An 18,182-nucleotide genomic window follows, 5' to 3' on the forward strand; every position below is an offset into this window, starting at 1 on the left:
TTCTTCAACTTACAGCTGGCCTGGCTCCCTCACTCTTTGGTCTTCTCCACCGCCCCTCATAGTAATATTATTCCAATGTGCATACTATAATGATGTTTATCATGCATACAACCTAGTATAAACCTGTTATAGATGCTCTAGATCTGTAATGGTACATATGTGTGTACACATAAAGTGGTCTAGATCTGCATTTCTATAAATGCAAGACATTTTCTTCATGGCTTTTACACACATATGTATATAATAATATTATACGTACGTTGGGGTAATAATGAATGACAAATACAGTATTAGCGTCCACATGTGTTTCAACAATATTATAAATAAAATGAAGCAATAAAACTACAAGGTTGTCTATTTGTTACTTAAGACATTTATCAAATAACATAGTTAGGTGACATCTTATAAAACAACATGTATGCATTGCTACTTTGTACTTCTTCTGTACTAGCAGACCTGAAATAACTGTCACTAACATAAAACCACTTTGTGTCATGAAGAGCTGCTGCTTTGACAAAAGCAGTATAGTGTCCTCCATGGAGTGTTCCATGATGAACAACTACTCCATAAAGAGAATACAGTATCCTCTGATTGCTATCCAGGTATTTCTGTTCATCAAGATGTATAAAAGGTTATGTAAATGTAACCATGATAAGAGCTACACAACATTGTTCATAATGTTTATACAAATCATTTGCATGCACCTGTGGGCAATAACAACGAGTACACAAAAAAAAATTGGAATTGAATTTTCAACTAGAGTAGGGACCATAGCATATCGATAAAAAGTACTGAAACAAGCTGGAGTAGTGCAAGATATTAAATCACAGTAAAACAATAAGAAGTGTTATATCCCTACTTTGCATGTATCTTGAGCGTAGTAGGGATATAACACTTCTTATTGTTTTACTGTGATTTAATATCGTGTACTATACTCCAGCTTGTTTCAGTACTTTTTATCGATGTGCTATGGTCCCTACTCTAGTTGAAAATTCCAAATTTTTCTGCATACTTGTTCGTTAACTTTTTTTGTAAATAATATTTATGACTGGAGAACCCACGCACACCACATCTGAAATGACGCCGTGTGCCCCAATTATCATCTGAAAAGTGAAGTATCCATTTCGCTTCGTTGTCAGCTATGTTCAACAATTCGGATCAAAAACTGTTTGAAAAGCACCTCTGCAATCCATGTATACCGAAAGAAAGAAATGGTACCGCACACCCCAGTTATATTATCGTCTGAAAAGTGAAGTATCCATTACATTTCATTGCCAGCTATGTTCAACCCGTTACACAGCAATACGAATCAAGGACTGTTCGAAAAGCACCTCTGAAATCAAAATAGCCACCATGAAAAAAAACAGACGATTTCTGTTATGAAGGGAAGCCATCACATACTACCGCTAAATCGACACTTTTTGCTGTCAGCAAAGATGAATGGGATGCAAAGGAGGACACTGGTAAGTCCATGAAGAATGCATTGTATGTACTGCGGTATGCCAATAGGCACCTCTCGGGCCAAAACGATGTCGAACAGTGAAAAGATCAAGTCCATAGCTTTAGCTGTTATCGAGTTATGCTTGTCTGAAGGCATCAGTCAGTTACTCAGTCAGTAGAAAATTTCATTAAATATATATATATTTAAATTCCGTAGTCACTTGTTTAGGCTTGCATCAACTATGCCGGCATAATTTTGAGCATAATAGGCTAGCAAAAGCATCAAGCATTATGCCAGCATAATAGGACGACTTTGAAGAATTTTAATTAAAACGTGCAATGCGCGTGCCAAAAATACTGCACATCATGAACACACTGCACATTATTACTGCATTTTATATCAAAAACCTTGTAATGCTATTATTTTCACTATTTCTTGACTGATAATTCACACTTTATGGAAATAAGATCGAGATACTCTAATAGAACAGTTACTTACTCTAATACAGCAGTCAAGAAATGCAGAAATACTCTAATAAAACAGTCAGCTCTCGAGCATAATCTTGATTTTGAGAGCATAATTTTGAGCATAATAGGCTGGATTTTTGAGCACTGCTCAAAAGCATAATAGGCCATTTTCAAAGTATAATTGGCTCAAGCCTACACTTGTTGAAAGCATTTCAGGTTGATCTGAAAGCTTGTTTGGGCTTAGTTTTACTTAACCAATACTGCCTCATCGTCATCAGAGAAAAGTGAGGCTGGTTTTTGGGTGATTTTATTTGTGGGCCACGCCTACTCCTTTGTGCTCCCTACTATACAGCACTATTGTACTGTATCATGTACTGTATGATAATGTTTGATAGTTTAGCTGAGAGTTTTGTATAGCAGAACCTTTGTAAACCACAATACAAAATGAAAAAAAAGAATTAGTGTAACACTTAGCTGACTTTTAGTTACCACTATGTTTTAGTAACTGCTGGTAGCACAGGCCTCTAATTCACAGTAAATCAATTATTATGTTATATAGTTAATGCATAAACAAAATAATGTTGATTGTGTGCTATGTTTAAGTGCAACTTCGAAGTTTTGACAATATTGGATGTATATTATAATCATTATTATGTATCATGTATATACTTATAATAATAGCAAGAGTTACAGATTTTGGCAAATAAATTTGTTCCATTGGCAATTGAAATTGTGTTGCTTTGGCACTTGAAGTTGAATTTATCTGTAGCAAGATTTGCAGCTGGAGAAAATATGTATCTAAGAAGTAGCAGCTGCTATGTACAACTGTAGTAAATAACTCTATTAAAGGTGACCTCTCTGCAGTATTTTCAGCCTCATTTTTTGTACTTTGCCATTAGCGACAGTTGTTATCACTCATGAGCAAGCCAATAACTTGTCAGACAGCTGTTTCTCAAGCGTAATGTGGTGAAAATGGTTCACCTTGTGATGAGTGGTCACCAGTTTACGAATACACTTATTATACTACTTCAAACATTGTTTATACCATTTGAATGATGCACCTTTCGGACCATTGATTGAATGCAGAACTTTTATTTATGTAGGCCTGCATCAAATATGCCAGCATAATAATAATAGACTGGAGTGTTATGCCAGCATAATGCTAGCATATTAGGTGGATATTTCAAACTGAAGCTTAATTCCATGAAAATAGATCCCATCCAAAAACAGCTTATAGCTGTAAAAAAAGTGCGCGTCCAAGTAAAGCAGAGTTAACTGCGACAAAAAGTAATGATATCATAATGCGGCCATGTGCGAGGTGTGCAAGTTGTAAAATTAATATTAGCTAATCAGATAATACAATGTTATTGTTAAAGTGTTAGTGAGAACTATGTGATGCTGCTAGTTTTTAAGTGTGTGAGCATCTTCATAAATGCCACATAAATTTAATTCTCAATAAAGCAATGTGTATAGATTCTCTGATAGTAATAAATAGTTTGAGTTTGGCCACCTTTCCTTTGTTCGTAGCATTGCTGTATACAGGAAAGGCGGCCAAACTCAAACTATTTATTACTATCAGAGAATCTATACACATTGCTTTATTGAGAATTAAATTTATGTGGCATTTATGAAGATGCTCACACACTTAAAAACTAGCAGCATCACATAGTTCTCATTAACACTTTAACAATAACATTGTATTATCTGATTAGCTAATATTAATTTTACAACTTGCACACCTCGCACATGGCCGCATTATGATATCATTACTTTTTGTCGCAGTTAACTCTGCTTTACTTGGACGCGCACTTTTTTTACAGCTATAAGCTGTTTTTGGATGGGATTTCAATACTTTTTGTTAGAATAAGCAATGCACTGTTGATAACAGTAGGTGAGTTTCCATGGTTTTGACAGAAACCCCAGATTACAGTGACAGAATATTAAAATATAACTGTAATTTTAGTGGCCAGGGCCGCCAACATTGGGGGTAACTGAGGTATTTTGCCCCCTACCACAGCCCGAAAGGGGCCACTTGAATACCTGTTTAAAGAAAGATCGATATACTCTAATAGAGCAGTCAGGATCTAGACCCTTCCTTGCCCCTGGGCCCCTCTTTAACTATTTTCCCTGGGCCCTCTAATTTCTCTGGACGGCCCTGTTAGTGGCATGCAACTGCAGTCAACTAACACCCATTTTAACTAGTAAACCCTTAACAACTATTTGCCTTTCATCTTGTACTGCATAGAAACGATCAAGATACTCTATTAGAGCAGTCACAAAACAGCTGTAACACAACAATCAATATTTAGCATAGTTACAACTTCTGCTTAGCATCGGATTGTATAGTTCTAGCTACTTAGCTACAGACTTTACAATATAAAAATATGGCACTTGTAGAAATGTGACTGTTCTATTAGAGTATCTCGATCTACTTCAAGCATTGACTAATTCAAGTGAAGAAGCTACGCCCCTGCCAAGAGATCTTGTGAAATGAAATGAGAATAGTAAAGAAAAGGCAAGTATGTACAGAGACAATAGAGGGGCACGTAATTATGTCCTGTTGTAAATAAACGCCTTTAAAATTTAAATTACTACTAAATAAACACACCAGAATAGGCTTGTGTGGCTGTTGTCTCCAAGGTTGTCTCATTACTTGTCTTTTCGTGTTGAAGAGATTTATTCACAATTGGTGAGTTTAACTATACATGCATTTGTGTTGTAAAACTTAATTGTAAAAAGGCGATTAGCACATATCATGATAAACATGTATTTGTCACAGTAGAGTCTCTCACGAAGTCACGATTATTACGAGACATTGGACCAGGGTAAAAAATTTACTGCTATATTTAGAGGTTGTAGCGTTTGTATATCTTAGTATCTTAATAAATAATCCCCCCATGATCACTAATCACTAATAGTACAGTGAAAACTGGTCATTATTCAGGCCGTAGGGACAAAATTTTCTGACCTTGCCTTTTAAAGAGGTGGCTGCATTATGCGGCCTTAAAAAAGGTAAGAAGCATGCTGTTCTAACTGGCTATAGAGATGGATTTAGTGTATGACAGCATATGAGACAGTGAGTGCTGGCAGCAAGGGGGCAGCCAATCTGTTAGAGCACCAAAAGCATTGCTTCAGACATAGGCAGTTGACTGTCAGCCCCAAGTGTAAAAAGTTTCACTATTGGTCCTTATAAGCTCCTGATGAAGAAAGTGATGAAGTCATTATCCATAGGATATATTTTTCAGAGTATCCATTTCAGTTCTACAATATAGTAGCCAAGCATAAGATGAACATAACACAGCATTCCAGTAGTCTAGTGGTGACCACAACACTGCCTGAGTTAAACTGTGGTGAGATTTGAGACTACCAGAAGCCCTGGAATGTCTTCAACACATGAAATACCAAATATCTAATGCCTGGCTTTCATCCACAGTGGACCTGTCTTGGTGGCCACTTGTACAGAAGGGAAACAGCTGCCACACAGTCTTGCGAGCGAAACAGCTAGTTGCCACACCCCTTAATTATCAATTTGTAAAATGTTTAGCAAAATTGTGTGTGCGAGCAAGTGCGATGTGGCAGTGCCGTGTATATGGTTGCTGCCTAGCAGTGACACATCATGAGTATTGAAGTCACAATGCGTTACTGTATCATCCATCTAAATACAATCTCTGAATGTGTCATTTTGTGTAGAGAGCAATCTTCCACAAGAAGTGACCTGCAGGTTTCAGTGTATATTGTTAACCATTAATATTGTTCACAATATTGTGAACTGTATGTACAGTGAAACCTCACTTAGTGGCCACTTCTTTAATAAGACCACCTTATTATATTGGCCACCTCTAGTAGGTCCCAAATATAGCTAAGCATTACTTATGACCTCATTAATAATTAAGGCCACCTTGTTATTCAGGCCAAATTTTTTGGTCCCACAGCTGGCCATATTAATGAGGTTTCATTGTACTTATGTGAATTTTTATTTTTCGTAACTTTTCTTCAGGTTTACTGATGGGCACTATGAAGCATTGTTGACTGGTACGTGTATAATGTGGTGACTTGAAATGCTAAAACAGTACGTAGCATGTCTTGTATGTACATGTAATGTGTTGTAATGTGTCCACACATCCACACATCTTAGAAATAAATATAATTGTATTCTCTATAAATAGTCAGTTCCATTGTGCCACTGGGTCATAAGTTGGTTGAGTATGGATCATCCAGGACACTTGAGTCACATTTTGTCCTGGCACGGTGGATCTCATCCACTGACAGAATATACAGGATCAGATCACGTGTATAAATTACGGTGGAACTTGTTTATTGCCACCTTCACTCATTCAGCAGGTAATAGTGTATAAATTCTCAATTGTAATTGGCTTTTCAAGAGTGGTTGTCTTTCTATACTAGTGGCCATTAAGACAGGTTGTACTGATAGAGTGTACATACTAGAGATGCAACAATATCCTCCACTTAGTGTCGTTTGATAGTGATGCAATGGAGACTATGTATTATTGCATTTAAATACTATACTATTATATTGCATCTCTAGCACGTATTTATAACAGGAATGTTTGTTAACTGTTTATACATACTGGAGCCACACCCACTCATCTGGATTCTACAAATGGAGTCATACCAACTTGTTGTCATCATACTTACTCGTTACTCCCATTGTGTTTGGACGAATATACATGCCGTCATGTGAGACTTGCTACCATGGCGGGCCACTGGAAAACATTTGCATAGCAGTTATTTACAGTCATTATTGTACAATTCTTACATTATTGTTGTGAAAAGTGTTTGGTATTCATGTGTCTCCTCTGTATGTTGTAATTACATGTGTAATTTTGTGTGGGGGTGCTATAAAATGCAATAATGCATGGTGACAATTGTATTAGGCGATTTTGCACACTTCCTTTTAAGCTAGCTACATGTGCTAATTACTCACAGCTTGTGTCAACAACTGGTAACCGCAGTTGTACTCTTGTGTCATAATTTGCCCTTAGAGGACAAATTATGTGGGGGCGACTAATTTCAAAACGAAGGATGGTATGCAGCACCATAGATTATATCTATGGACTATAATCTATGGCAGCACACTTCTTGGTGGCTATATGTACTGATTAACTACATAGAGCGCCAGTTCATCAATACCCAGTGACCGCAGTTGTGCTCTGCGTCATTCTTTAAATTCCGAGTAAAATTCTTAGAGAGCAAATGACGTGGGGGCGACTAAATTCAAATTTCAAACTAGCCATTCTCGAAAACAAATGTTTCAATCTGAACGAAACTTTTAGAACAGTTTAAAGACACATTGCCCTACATGCAAAGCGAGTATTGCAGAAAACAACAATCTGGGATTTGTATTTGGCCTCTAGGTCGACTGAGGACGACCGAAACTTCGTTTGGTGCTGAAATCACGACTGTAGGGTAATCATGTATGGTGAAATCGATGATGTGAATCTTGAGGTGATTGAGTGAATACTGAAGCGATAACAGGGCGATCAATGTTCGGAATGCACAAAGGAACGCTAGGCATACACCTGCGGTTGCGTCTAACCGCACGCGATAAAAAATAAAAATAAAAATGAAACTTCCCCTTTGATGTCGGCAACCTCGATCACGAAACAATCGGCATGGATTTGCTTCACTGCTTGTGTGGTAGTTACTAGTGACACGATGAGTTCAGCTCCACAGTTTCAGAGGGATAGCGTAAGTGACGGGTGGATTACAGGAAGGCCGAATTTGACAACGTTCGTTCTTGTAAAATCCTCACGTAGTAGTCGCGTCATTTATTGTCTGCGGCGCGCGTTTCTGCTTTACTGGCCGCGCGACTCACTACCGTGAGTCTTGATTGATATTTCCTAATAGAACAGTCAGTGATAAAGTACTCAAATGCATTAATATATCAATACTCTCTAATAGAACAGTCACTTTGTAGTGAAATACTCTAACAGAACACTCACTGATTAAAATGTTCCAAGATAACTGTAAGAAATATTGCTAACCTAGGAGCATAATGCAAGCATAATGGGAACACTGAAGAGCATAATAGGTGAAGATTTTGGGAAAGCATTTTGGGCAAAATTTTGAGCACATTTGCTACTATGGATGTCTCAACACCATAATTATATTTAGAGGCACTTGAAGGTGTTGGGTGACAGTTTTGACAACTGTTTTGGCTTTGGTTTCAAATGAGTTTGCAATATATGGTAGCAATATGCATATTTTTCAAGAGTTACATAAACTGAGTCCCAAATGCCCTATGCTGGATTCACCACCTTTTTAAAGGTTAATGAAGTACAGTACATTTCACAGTATTAATGTTGCTTGAATCATAAATGTGATAATGTCAAGAACGTAGTATTATATTCTTTCATAGTTATGTATCTATAAAATACTCAAAATACACTTACGTACCTGACAATGGTTGGTACAGAATGGTGCAATGTTTAACTCAAATGGAAACTGGACATGTTGATTATTCTTGGTCACCACAATGCCCAGTTTGAACCTCTTTAAATGAAGCACCAGGACTTTTGGAAGATCGTGAATCAGTAACAGTTTACTAACTGGACACAATGCCAACCCATCCAATGATGATCTACTGGAGGCTACAGGATAATATGGAAGTTGAAATATTTGTATAATGGTACATCACCTATAAACACGTTGCTGTATAATATAGCAAATTAGCAAGAGTTTTGTAGGCACCAGAGAAAAAGTATTTAGTATTTGACAAATTAATGTGAAGCCATTCAAAGACTAGAAATTTCTTCATCAAATGCACTCAGAAGAATCCATTAAAAAGTTTGGCCAGAAATATGTGCACTCATAAAATTACTATCAAATATGTATGTAACCAGCAGCTGCTATGTATTAAAGCAAAACCATTGTAGTAAATATTATTCTGACTTGGTACACGAAAACTTGAGTGAATCCATATAGAGTATACATGCATAAGGTGTCAGATCTTAGCTTGAACCAACAATGTTGTTTATTAAGCATTTCCTGACTGCTGTAATAGAGTATTGACTGCTGTGTGCTGAAAGTGTAAATAACCATGCAAGAATTATGAGTTCTTCGTGTGTTTATTAATTGATTTCTGTATGGAAGCATGCATTGTACATTTTACTTACAAGTTAACATGCTGATTGGTGTGGCAACAACCCGGGCAGCGTGCACTTGGCGGATTTGAGCAGTGCACACCCCCGGGTTGCAACCACCACTTACCATGGATTTCATATGTGTGCATGTATACATACTAAATACACAAGACTATATAATATTTTCCTAGCTATGCACACCACCACCGCACCTACTTTTGCCCTAATTCTAACTACAATAACATTTTCCACAAAACCATAAAGTGTATACAACAACACTAAACAACAAATACTCATGCAAATATCTAACATTCTACAAATGCCATAAAGTATGCAACTACTTTGGAGAAAGGGCAACTGAAGAAATCATTGGAGTAACATTTGTACAAGCCAGGCAGTTATAAACATTGTGGATATGGCACAATACGTAACTGGATTAACGGTTGACCATGAAGCGAAAAGGTATTCCAATTAGTACAAGATTGCAGCAATGCACAGTATATGCATAGCAACACATGATAGCAGCAACCACTAAATAATCATGCAAGTTAAGTTTAGCACGATTGATTTGGTTTTACCATTTGCAGCACTTCATCCACCCAAATTCCCCCTTGATTTCCTCAGTTCCCTATTACCCTATTATAGTAATACTAGCATATTAGTTGGTATCACATACATACATACATGGAAAGGAAGAACACATATATCCAATGGCAATAAATAGGAGGTTATGTGGTGAAATTATGCACATTAGGAACATGCAATGGTCATAAATGGTGCTTGTTGCAACAGCGTGTGATTTATGTGGAATGAAATGAAAATTAAGTAACTCAAAGTAGCTCAAACACATCATGGCAAGAATGTTTTCTGTCTGCGAAAACATCATGTGTGATGATGGATCTGATGATCTTAAATGTCAAACTAGTTTACGGATTATACGATGAATTATTGTGATGTAATCACGTTTCTTTTATCCTAAAAGATTGGTTTCAATTCGTGGTTCTATGACAATACAGGAAAGGCTAGTTTATATTCTCCTATTTTATCACTAAAGCATGCTGGCATCATTTACTGTGGTATGGTATGCAGATTTGCACTGTATTTACTCTACGCCCACACCAAGGCATGTTAACTGCAATTTATTGCGTTACAATAAATTACATTCTGTGTCTGTGAATGCTATCCCACTAGTGACCTGTGAGAAGGCTAAAGCCTGTCAATACAGGGAGTCATAAACACATAACTAAAACTTTGAAGAATGCAGAAAAAAATCCCAGACCCAGTAGTGACTTGATCCCCAGCAACATGCAGTCTAGGTATGCGCCAGAAAATAGTTTTATTAAACTGGCAAAATGCTTGATGCTTCTGCTATCCTGTTATGCTTAAAATTACACCACCATAATTGATGCAAGCCTATATATTATAGATGCATAGATTGTGGTATATACTCTGAACAGAACAAACACACAGAAAACGATGTACACATAACCAATTTCTACATTGAGGTCACATACTTTTTAAGACATTGTTTGCTTTGTTGCTAGCAGTACATGCTTCACAGATAAATTTGTTATCATCATCTAGAACTTCTAGTGTAGTGAAATGTCCCAAGTATGCTTCCAGACTGTGGTGGCTATAGTCCTGTTTAAAACCTTCGAGATGGTGAAGTAAATTTCTCTTTTGCAGAAATGCACGAATTTTATGTGGATCTTCAACTTCTGACTTTTTGGATCCCAGAAATGGACGTTTTGGTTTATTGATTGATAATGACACATCAAAAAATGACTCTAGTAGTTGAATAGGCTGTATAATGAAATGTCATAACATACATAATAATAAATGCATGTATAACTTATGTAACTTACCGTCAAACATTCTCTACAAATGATGGTACTACATAAACAACCTCCAAATACGTCATCCACAACTGTCTTATGTTTCTTAATCAGACTAACATACCCTGAAAGATAGGGAAGAAGTAAATTCCACTTTAATGCAATAGTTTATATAGACATTGCTAAGTTAATTATAGTTCTGACAGTACAGTTAGATGCAAGAACAACATAATAATAACATTTAAGGAAACCACTTTGTATGGAACTGTGTGCTAGATATTTTAACAGCACATCAAAGTCATAGTATTGTCATCTGAATTTGATTACTACACAAGATTCTGATATTTATGTCCTTAAGCAATACGCAACATAATGAATTAGTAGGAAAGCTTCACTCTTAGTTTTGACATGCAGTGCATGTACATGGCATAATTGGGTAGTCCCAATAAGAGCTGCAGTATATGCATGGGTAGCACCAATATCATTTGAGCATTCTTACTTGAGTCAGTTGTTGCACCATCAATACTCTTCTTTAGCCTCTGTGAAATAATGATATACTTTATAGTAACATAATACAAATTCTTTGAGTTTCTTAGCTAGGTAATGCATGAGTATACTAGTTAGTTGATCTACACAAGTGTACTGCTTATTTGTGAATGGATTTGGGGAAAACTGATCTTATTTTCCATTACAGTAGGTTTGATTTTATTACTACAGACATGTAGTCTTACATAACTAGACCTTTCTTTCTTTTGTCATTGGGTGCAGGGTAGCACCTTTGTTCTGGATACCTGACCAAATGACAATTCTCTGGAATTGTTGTAAAATATGTAAATATTTTAATTAAGCATACAACGGAACCTCCCCATTCTGGACCTCTATTATCCGGGCACCTCCATTGTCTGGACAGCCCAAAGTAGTCATGTGGCTTGTAGTATATTGATCATAATGAAACTTGGGTTAGATGAAAGCACAAAGAGGTAGCATTGTTGTTTACCTGTTAGGTGCTCGTTTATTCTACCAAGATTTATAAACTCTTATAATAACTACCAGTTGGTTGCTAGGTGATAATTAGGGTTGGGCAAAAATTAATTTGTGACTATCGCATGAGTTATTTAATGTGATTATTGCAATACTGCATATGAAAATTGAAGCACAACCATGTAGTTTGAAAAGTCTGCAATGTCAATATAAGTGCTTGTTTTCACCAAGAATTACTAATAGTTTACATACACCACTTCTTTGCTAACAAGTTAACCAATTGACATGGTTAATAATAGTATACACAAACTGCATCATATATGAGACCCAGAATAGACACAAATTAGACAATAAGTGCAATGATTATTGCAAAATGTGATAAATTGATAATATTGCAAAGGTTAAATATATGTGATAATTGTATTGTGAGCACTTTATTAGGTAATATTGGCGATTTATTGAAATATTGCCCAACCCTAGTGATAATACATCTTTTTAAGGCCGCACCATTTTTTCACAGCTTGGCTGTTTTTGTGTGGTACATTTTTACAGCTCAGGAGAGTGACCATGACTGCTCTGTAGTACCTCCTCTGCCCATTAACCCACTGCTGCCATATGGTGGTATGGCATCATAACTCACTCGTAGAATAAACTTTAGCTTTGCTGTAACTTGTAAAACACGTTTCAAAGCAAGATGCACTATAGCAGACACGCCCATGGATGTCCCATTTCTGGGATGACCAGATCCTTCCCAGTCTAGTGCACGTTTGTTATGCAATAGTGCAAACTGTAACCTTTCATACTAGGTGAGTTAAATCATTCTTCAAGTTAAATAGTATAAAAGAAAGTGTTATATACATCAATGGAGACAGGTAAAATTGACAGTTGGCTGCTTTATCCCAGATGTGACATGGTGGAAATGAGTACAGATATGCATGCAACAGCAAAAATGGGACAAATCACGAAGAAATTAGCTGTGAAATGGATCACATTGTAAGTAAATTGTATAGAATAGTTCTTTGGAGTGTAATACACCTTTGTAAATAGGATTCTGTTGTTATGTTCGGGTTGGTTTTTACTGAAGTTTAGACTTTGCTGCTTGATAACTTCGTTGCGCTTACTGTTATGTAAAACATAGCTAGTTGACCTCCTTAGTTTATAGCGAGTATTCAGATATGTATATTGGATGGTTAGCATGACACAATTTGGCAATTTGTCCAGTGGTCCCTGAGAATTTGGCCATTAATGGGTTAAACTTTATAGCATTAACTAATAGCAATAACAACCATTACTTGTATTTAAGTCAGTTACTTTAGTGTATTACAGTGAAACTTGTCTAAATTAAATCAGATCACTGCATAAAGAGGTCACATGTATAAACTGGCCATTATAAAAATCCCCCCACATGTGCCAACTGTGTACAAAGTGATCTGCTTGATGCAGCCACCTCCTTATAATGAGGTCAGGAAATTTTGTCCCTATGATGACTGGAATAGACAGGTTTCACTGTATTGGTAAAGGTCTACAAGAACCCCAAAAACTGCCCCTTATAAGGGCATCCTTTACAGGGAGGATCCTTTAAGAGAGGTTCTACTGTAGTTAGGTCCTGGAATCACAAAAAGGTTGGATTGGAAACCAGTCATCAAAATTCCTGGAGCTGCCCATGTGTTCTATATAGCATAGAAGTTACTTGTATCACAAAATTCAAGGAGATTAATAACATACATAACAATCATGAAATTTATGCATACTATAGCTTACTGCAAATCCATCAACAGTTTGCATACACTGTATACAACATGCATATGTACCTACATGTATACGTATATACATTATGTACATATTTAAATGTTTTTATCATAACAACTATATACTTACAATTATAGCTCTTAAAAGATATTTGGAATATATGTTTGTAAATTTACCTTGATTTCTTCCATCTTTACTGCATCCAATAAGCATCTAAATACCTCATGACTGTCTTGCTGATCAAATAATCTGTATCTTTTGTGTCTAAAAATATCACATCATTCAAAAATTATAACCTTAAGCTAAATATGACTTCACTTGTTAGCCAGAGAATTCAGTAAAGGAGCAGGATTTACAACTTTGTTTGAAGCATCCATTTCTTTTAAAAATCTGTTCAGAGCATTTGTCACTGGACCAGGTGTTGTGGTAATAGTAATATCAATGATTCTCTATGACATACAAAATCAATAATGACAATATAAATCATATTTTTTAGCTACCTCTGTTCCATAAACTTTAACATTTTGAGGATATTTAATTGCAGAGTTCAAATAGTGATGTAAGCAATTTGTTTGGTATAGCACCTGTAATAACAGAGGTAACAACACAACATTATGAAGATTTTACAGTATTATAATATTCTCTAATACTCGGTGATACTTGCAAACAGCATAATTTGACTACTTTACACCTTTCACAATTAATACATCAATAATGTGTGTGTGCCACAGTATGTAAAAAATTCAACGTTTAATCACCTGTAGCACTGCATTAAAAAAGCAGGTGTTTCCAACATTTTGTAACCCCTGTAAAATAATCATAGTATGTGCACAAACAGATACAGTGCTCCCTCGATTATCCAAACCTCTATTATCTGAACACTTGATCATCTGAACAGTAGAAATGACTGCTCTATTAGAGTATTTTGTCTCAGACGTATGTTCTATTAAAGTATTTGAACAGAGCTCTGTTTATAAATGAATGGGCTTTGCTTATCCAAACTTTTTGATTATCTGAACATGTCTTGGTGCCAAGGGGGTCGGATAATCAAGGGAGCACTGTATACTGCAAATCAAACTGCTGCTGACACTGTATGGTACACTGAAGTATTACCTTAACTGGTCTGCACTCTGAGGACCTTGACACTACAAACAATAGAAAATAATTTTTGTTTAACAATGTGTTTTATCATATACTTTGTAAAGATCTTTCAATAATCCTTTCAACTATTCTTGAATCTTTTAGCTTATCTTTAACAGCTAAAATATTCATGTACATATGAAAATGTTAACAAATCAGTAATAAAGCATGTACATTAATGTACACTCCATTGCAAAGTTACATACAGCATATGTAGGTATAGTATATGTAGAGGAAATAGTCAGGCTCACCAAAGGGCTAGGTCTTCCACACACATCAAACTCTGTTAACTCAACAGTGTTTTATTTAATTAAATAAGAGATTGAGATCTGAATAATTCTCAATTTTCCAGTGTTGCAGCTCACCTCAAAACAATTTTCAAAGAAAAAAATGTACTCAATCTGCCCTACCTGAGTGGGTACCTTTCTCTGATTATGTCAGTACCATAACACTATACATGTATCCCTTTGGAGCCACTTATTCACTTTGGCAGTACCCAAGCTCATTATCATACCAGGGTTAAGTCATTATTGTCGTGTTTCCATGTCAGTACAATTTTTACTTTTTTTTCAATGTTTTTCAGTCTCATCGGTGAAACAGAGTACCAGATTCCCTTAATGGTACTACAAAACACCATTAAAATCTATTTTACGAAGATTACATTAATTGCAAGTAGTTAATTTGTTGTCAGGCATTGTATACACTGCTGTTCGGTTTAGTACCTACATACATAATATGTTTATGTATTTTAATATTTGCAAGGAATCATGGCTATGGGGTAAAAAAGATCTATAGACGTCGATGTGTGTTGTAAACTCTTTCATCTAAAACCATATGTAGCAGTATGAAAATGTTTCATATCTGTGATTGCTATACACAATTCCATGACATGAAAATTCTATGCTTACTGACTCAACCATGCACCCAACCAATGCGTCTGATATATGTACAATATACTCACTTGGTGCAGCAGGGGTGTGTTGTTTGCTTGTGTTAGTAATACCTGAGTGTGTGAATATGCATTATACAAGTTAATATAGATTAATTCACATACCATTAGAAGTTTTGGTTTTTGTTAGCTTTTTCTTCTGACTGGCAACATCTATTTAATAATAACATCTGGTTAACTTGTAGTATTTATACATTTGGTTCCACAACTTTTATACTTATGTACAGGCTAAATTCCTGATCACCAAAAGAAAAATGCACAGTTGTATTGTTTATTGTTTGCAACCATTTACCTTCACTTGATGAAACGTACACATTTTGGACTTCTAATACGTACAACACACACAAAAACATATGTTCATTGGTAGAACAAACTTTGCTTAGTATATGGACCTTTCTTTCTTTCATTTATAAGGAAGAAAATTAAATGAGGTGAACAGTTGGCACAAGTAGCTCAGTGGCTAATGGTGTGGTTGTTGCAGGTACAGAGGTCCCTGTGGGTAACCTTTCCCAACATGTTTTATGCATATTATTAATAAGCTCTTGGTGAGTTCAGTGCTCTCCTCCTCTTTGTCACTAGCATTATTGGAAGCTTGGGTGTGTGGCAGAATAGCTAAAGATTCTGCTATCTCCTTCAGTTATTTGATTGAGGGCAACAAGGATGGCTGTGGCCATTGGCTTGGCAATTAAGTTCAGTTCTGTCCCATTAGGGTATAGTTTTAACACCTGGTAGGTGCTCACAAATGGTCTGACTAGCTTGTAAGCTTTATTTCATTTCTTTGAGGGATTGTGCAAAAAACTCAATCTCCAACATTGTGCAGCAGGATAAATAATCTAAGCCCCCCAAGCCCCATAAACGAAGAAGAAAGAAAAAAGAAGAAATTGAGCCAAGATTTGAAAGGGCTTGCATTTCACAATTGTGTTAAGCAATACTGCTCAAATTTGGTGTGTGGGATGCTGAAAGTGGAGGGCGTTTGCAGTACTTTATTTCTTTATTCTTAATTATTAATTACTAGGCAGGCATGCAGCACAGCTGATTTGCCTTAAATGTAAAATCAACAATAGTACAGTGCATGTTACAATCAATAAGAGTATAATATTATGTACGCTACAATTACTAATTGTGAACAAAAAGTTACAGTATGTATGTGTTATATCAAAAAGTTAGCTACAGTGCATATGTTACAATTAATAATTATAAAAGGTAAATTACAGTATGTATGTTACAATTACCAATTACACACAGTAAGTTACAGCACACATATACAACTACTAAGTACAAACAGTCATAAAATTACAGTGTGTGTGTGTTGCAATTAACAGTAAGTTACAATACGTATGCTATTATTAACAATAAATAACTTACATAATTGATTTGTAAAACAATTTAGAGTACTAGCTTTGATAGCAGAGATAGGTAATAAGTTCCAATCATGGAAAGTCTTTAGAAAGTATATAATGATAATGCTGTGATAATGTAGGTTGGTATATCTAGTGATATTAAATTATGTAGTCCTTGGTATAGGATTGTGAGCCTTGAAATGTGTTTTCTAATGTTTAGTGCTGGTCACTGCAACTCCGAAAGCATACTGGATACACTATTTTCCCAGTCATATTTGGAATTCACATATCTAGCTGCAAATCTCTGCACCCTCTAAATAGCTTGAATGTCTTTAGATAAATGGGGATCCTAAACTGAGGATGTGTATTCTAGTTTTGGTCGAACTATTCCCAGGTAAGCAAAATTGATTCCAATTTGAGAAGGGAGCATGAAACTATATGTATGGGTGAAAATTGTGTTTTCAGTCACGCATGTCACTGTGATGAAACTGATTTGATGAGTCAATTTGTTTGGTGATGGTGGGATGGTATGCAATTTTTCATATTGATTAATGATTTTGCTTTTTAGGCCAGCATTATATTAGCAGGTTAGTTGGAACATCGATCATAGCATCCTCTTATAGCTGACCATGCAGATGTAGAAGCTCGGCACCTATCTGAATGGTATGTACATGTCCACCAATATGTTTGACTATGATATCAGATAAGTGTATATTTGGATTAAGGACTATGTTCTTCACAGTGTATAAATGTGGTTTATGCATGACATACTGTACCATACTTTTCTTGCAGATTGACTGAGTACAACACTGTCACGTTCATTTGCAGGATTAACTCAGTGATATGCCATGAATGCCAAAGTGTACATCAGAAAGCAGTAACACATGGCATCATAATTTAAAATTGTTTTTGTGCATTTATAGTATTTATTTTCAACTTAATTGAGTTAATTTTGGTACCAAGATGGGAATGCATGCATGGGAGCGTTCTATTATAAAGTACCACATCATTACAGCCATTTCATGGCCGCTACCTTTGATTTCACAACTCTTTTCACCCAGGCTTTTTGAAAGCCGCACCCTTTTTATACAGCTTGGCTGTTTTTGTGTGGTACATATTGTGTCTGCATTCATGCTGATGGAGAACATAATGGAATCTGCACTAATGTTAGCTTTTT

At 35.9% G+C, this 18,182-nt stretch overlaps 1 protein-coding gene across 4 annotated transcripts in view; it reads right to left on the bottom strand.

The window, feature by feature from the left end:
- The window catches only part of LOC136269319 (ubiquitin carboxyl-terminal hydrolase 45-like), a 31,644-nt gene continuing 13,462 nt past the window's right edge, over positions 1 to 18,182 (bottom strand). The window contains exons 9-21 of one of the 4 annotated variants that reach the window (XM_066064868.1): positions 15,771 to 15,818; positions 15,678 to 15,719; positions 14,773 to 14,835; positions 14,690 to 14,721; positions 14,335 to 14,382; positions 14,077 to 14,160; positions 13,895 to 14,025; positions 13,753 to 13,840; positions 11,346 to 11,385; positions 10,877 to 10,971; positions 10,526 to 10,814; positions 8,326 to 8,519; positions 1 to 608 (exon numbers count right to left, since the gene is read on the bottom strand). In XM_066064868.1, coding sequence (XP_065920940.1) covers positions 378 to 608; positions 8,326 to 8,519; positions 10,526 to 10,814; positions 10,877 to 10,971; positions 11,346 to 11,385; positions 13,753 to 13,840; positions 13,895 to 14,025; positions 14,077 to 14,160; positions 14,335 to 14,382; positions 14,690 to 14,721; positions 14,773 to 14,835; positions 15,678 to 15,719; positions 15,771 to 15,818 — 1,385 coding nt within the window. In that variant the 3' untranslated portion in view covers positions 1 to 377. The remainder of the gene's footprint in view (positions 609 to 8,325; positions 8,520 to 10,525; positions 10,815 to 10,876; positions 10,972 to 11,345; positions 11,386 to 13,752; positions 13,841 to 13,894; positions 14,026 to 14,076; positions 14,161 to 14,334; positions 14,383 to 14,689; positions 14,722 to 14,772; positions 14,836 to 15,677; positions 15,720 to 15,770; positions 15,819 to 18,182) is intronic. The other 3 variants (XM_066064867.1, XM_066064870.1, XM_066064869.1) reach the window with 3 other exon arrangements.

The sequence above is a fragment of the Dysidea avara genome, chromosome 10, assembly GCF_963678975.1.
Source record: "Dysidea avara chromosome 10, odDysAvar1.4, whole genome shotgun sequence".
In the NCBI taxonomy this organism is placed as follows: Eukaryota; Metazoa; Porifera; class Demospongiae; order Dictyoceratida; family Dysideidae; genus Dysidea; species Dysidea avara.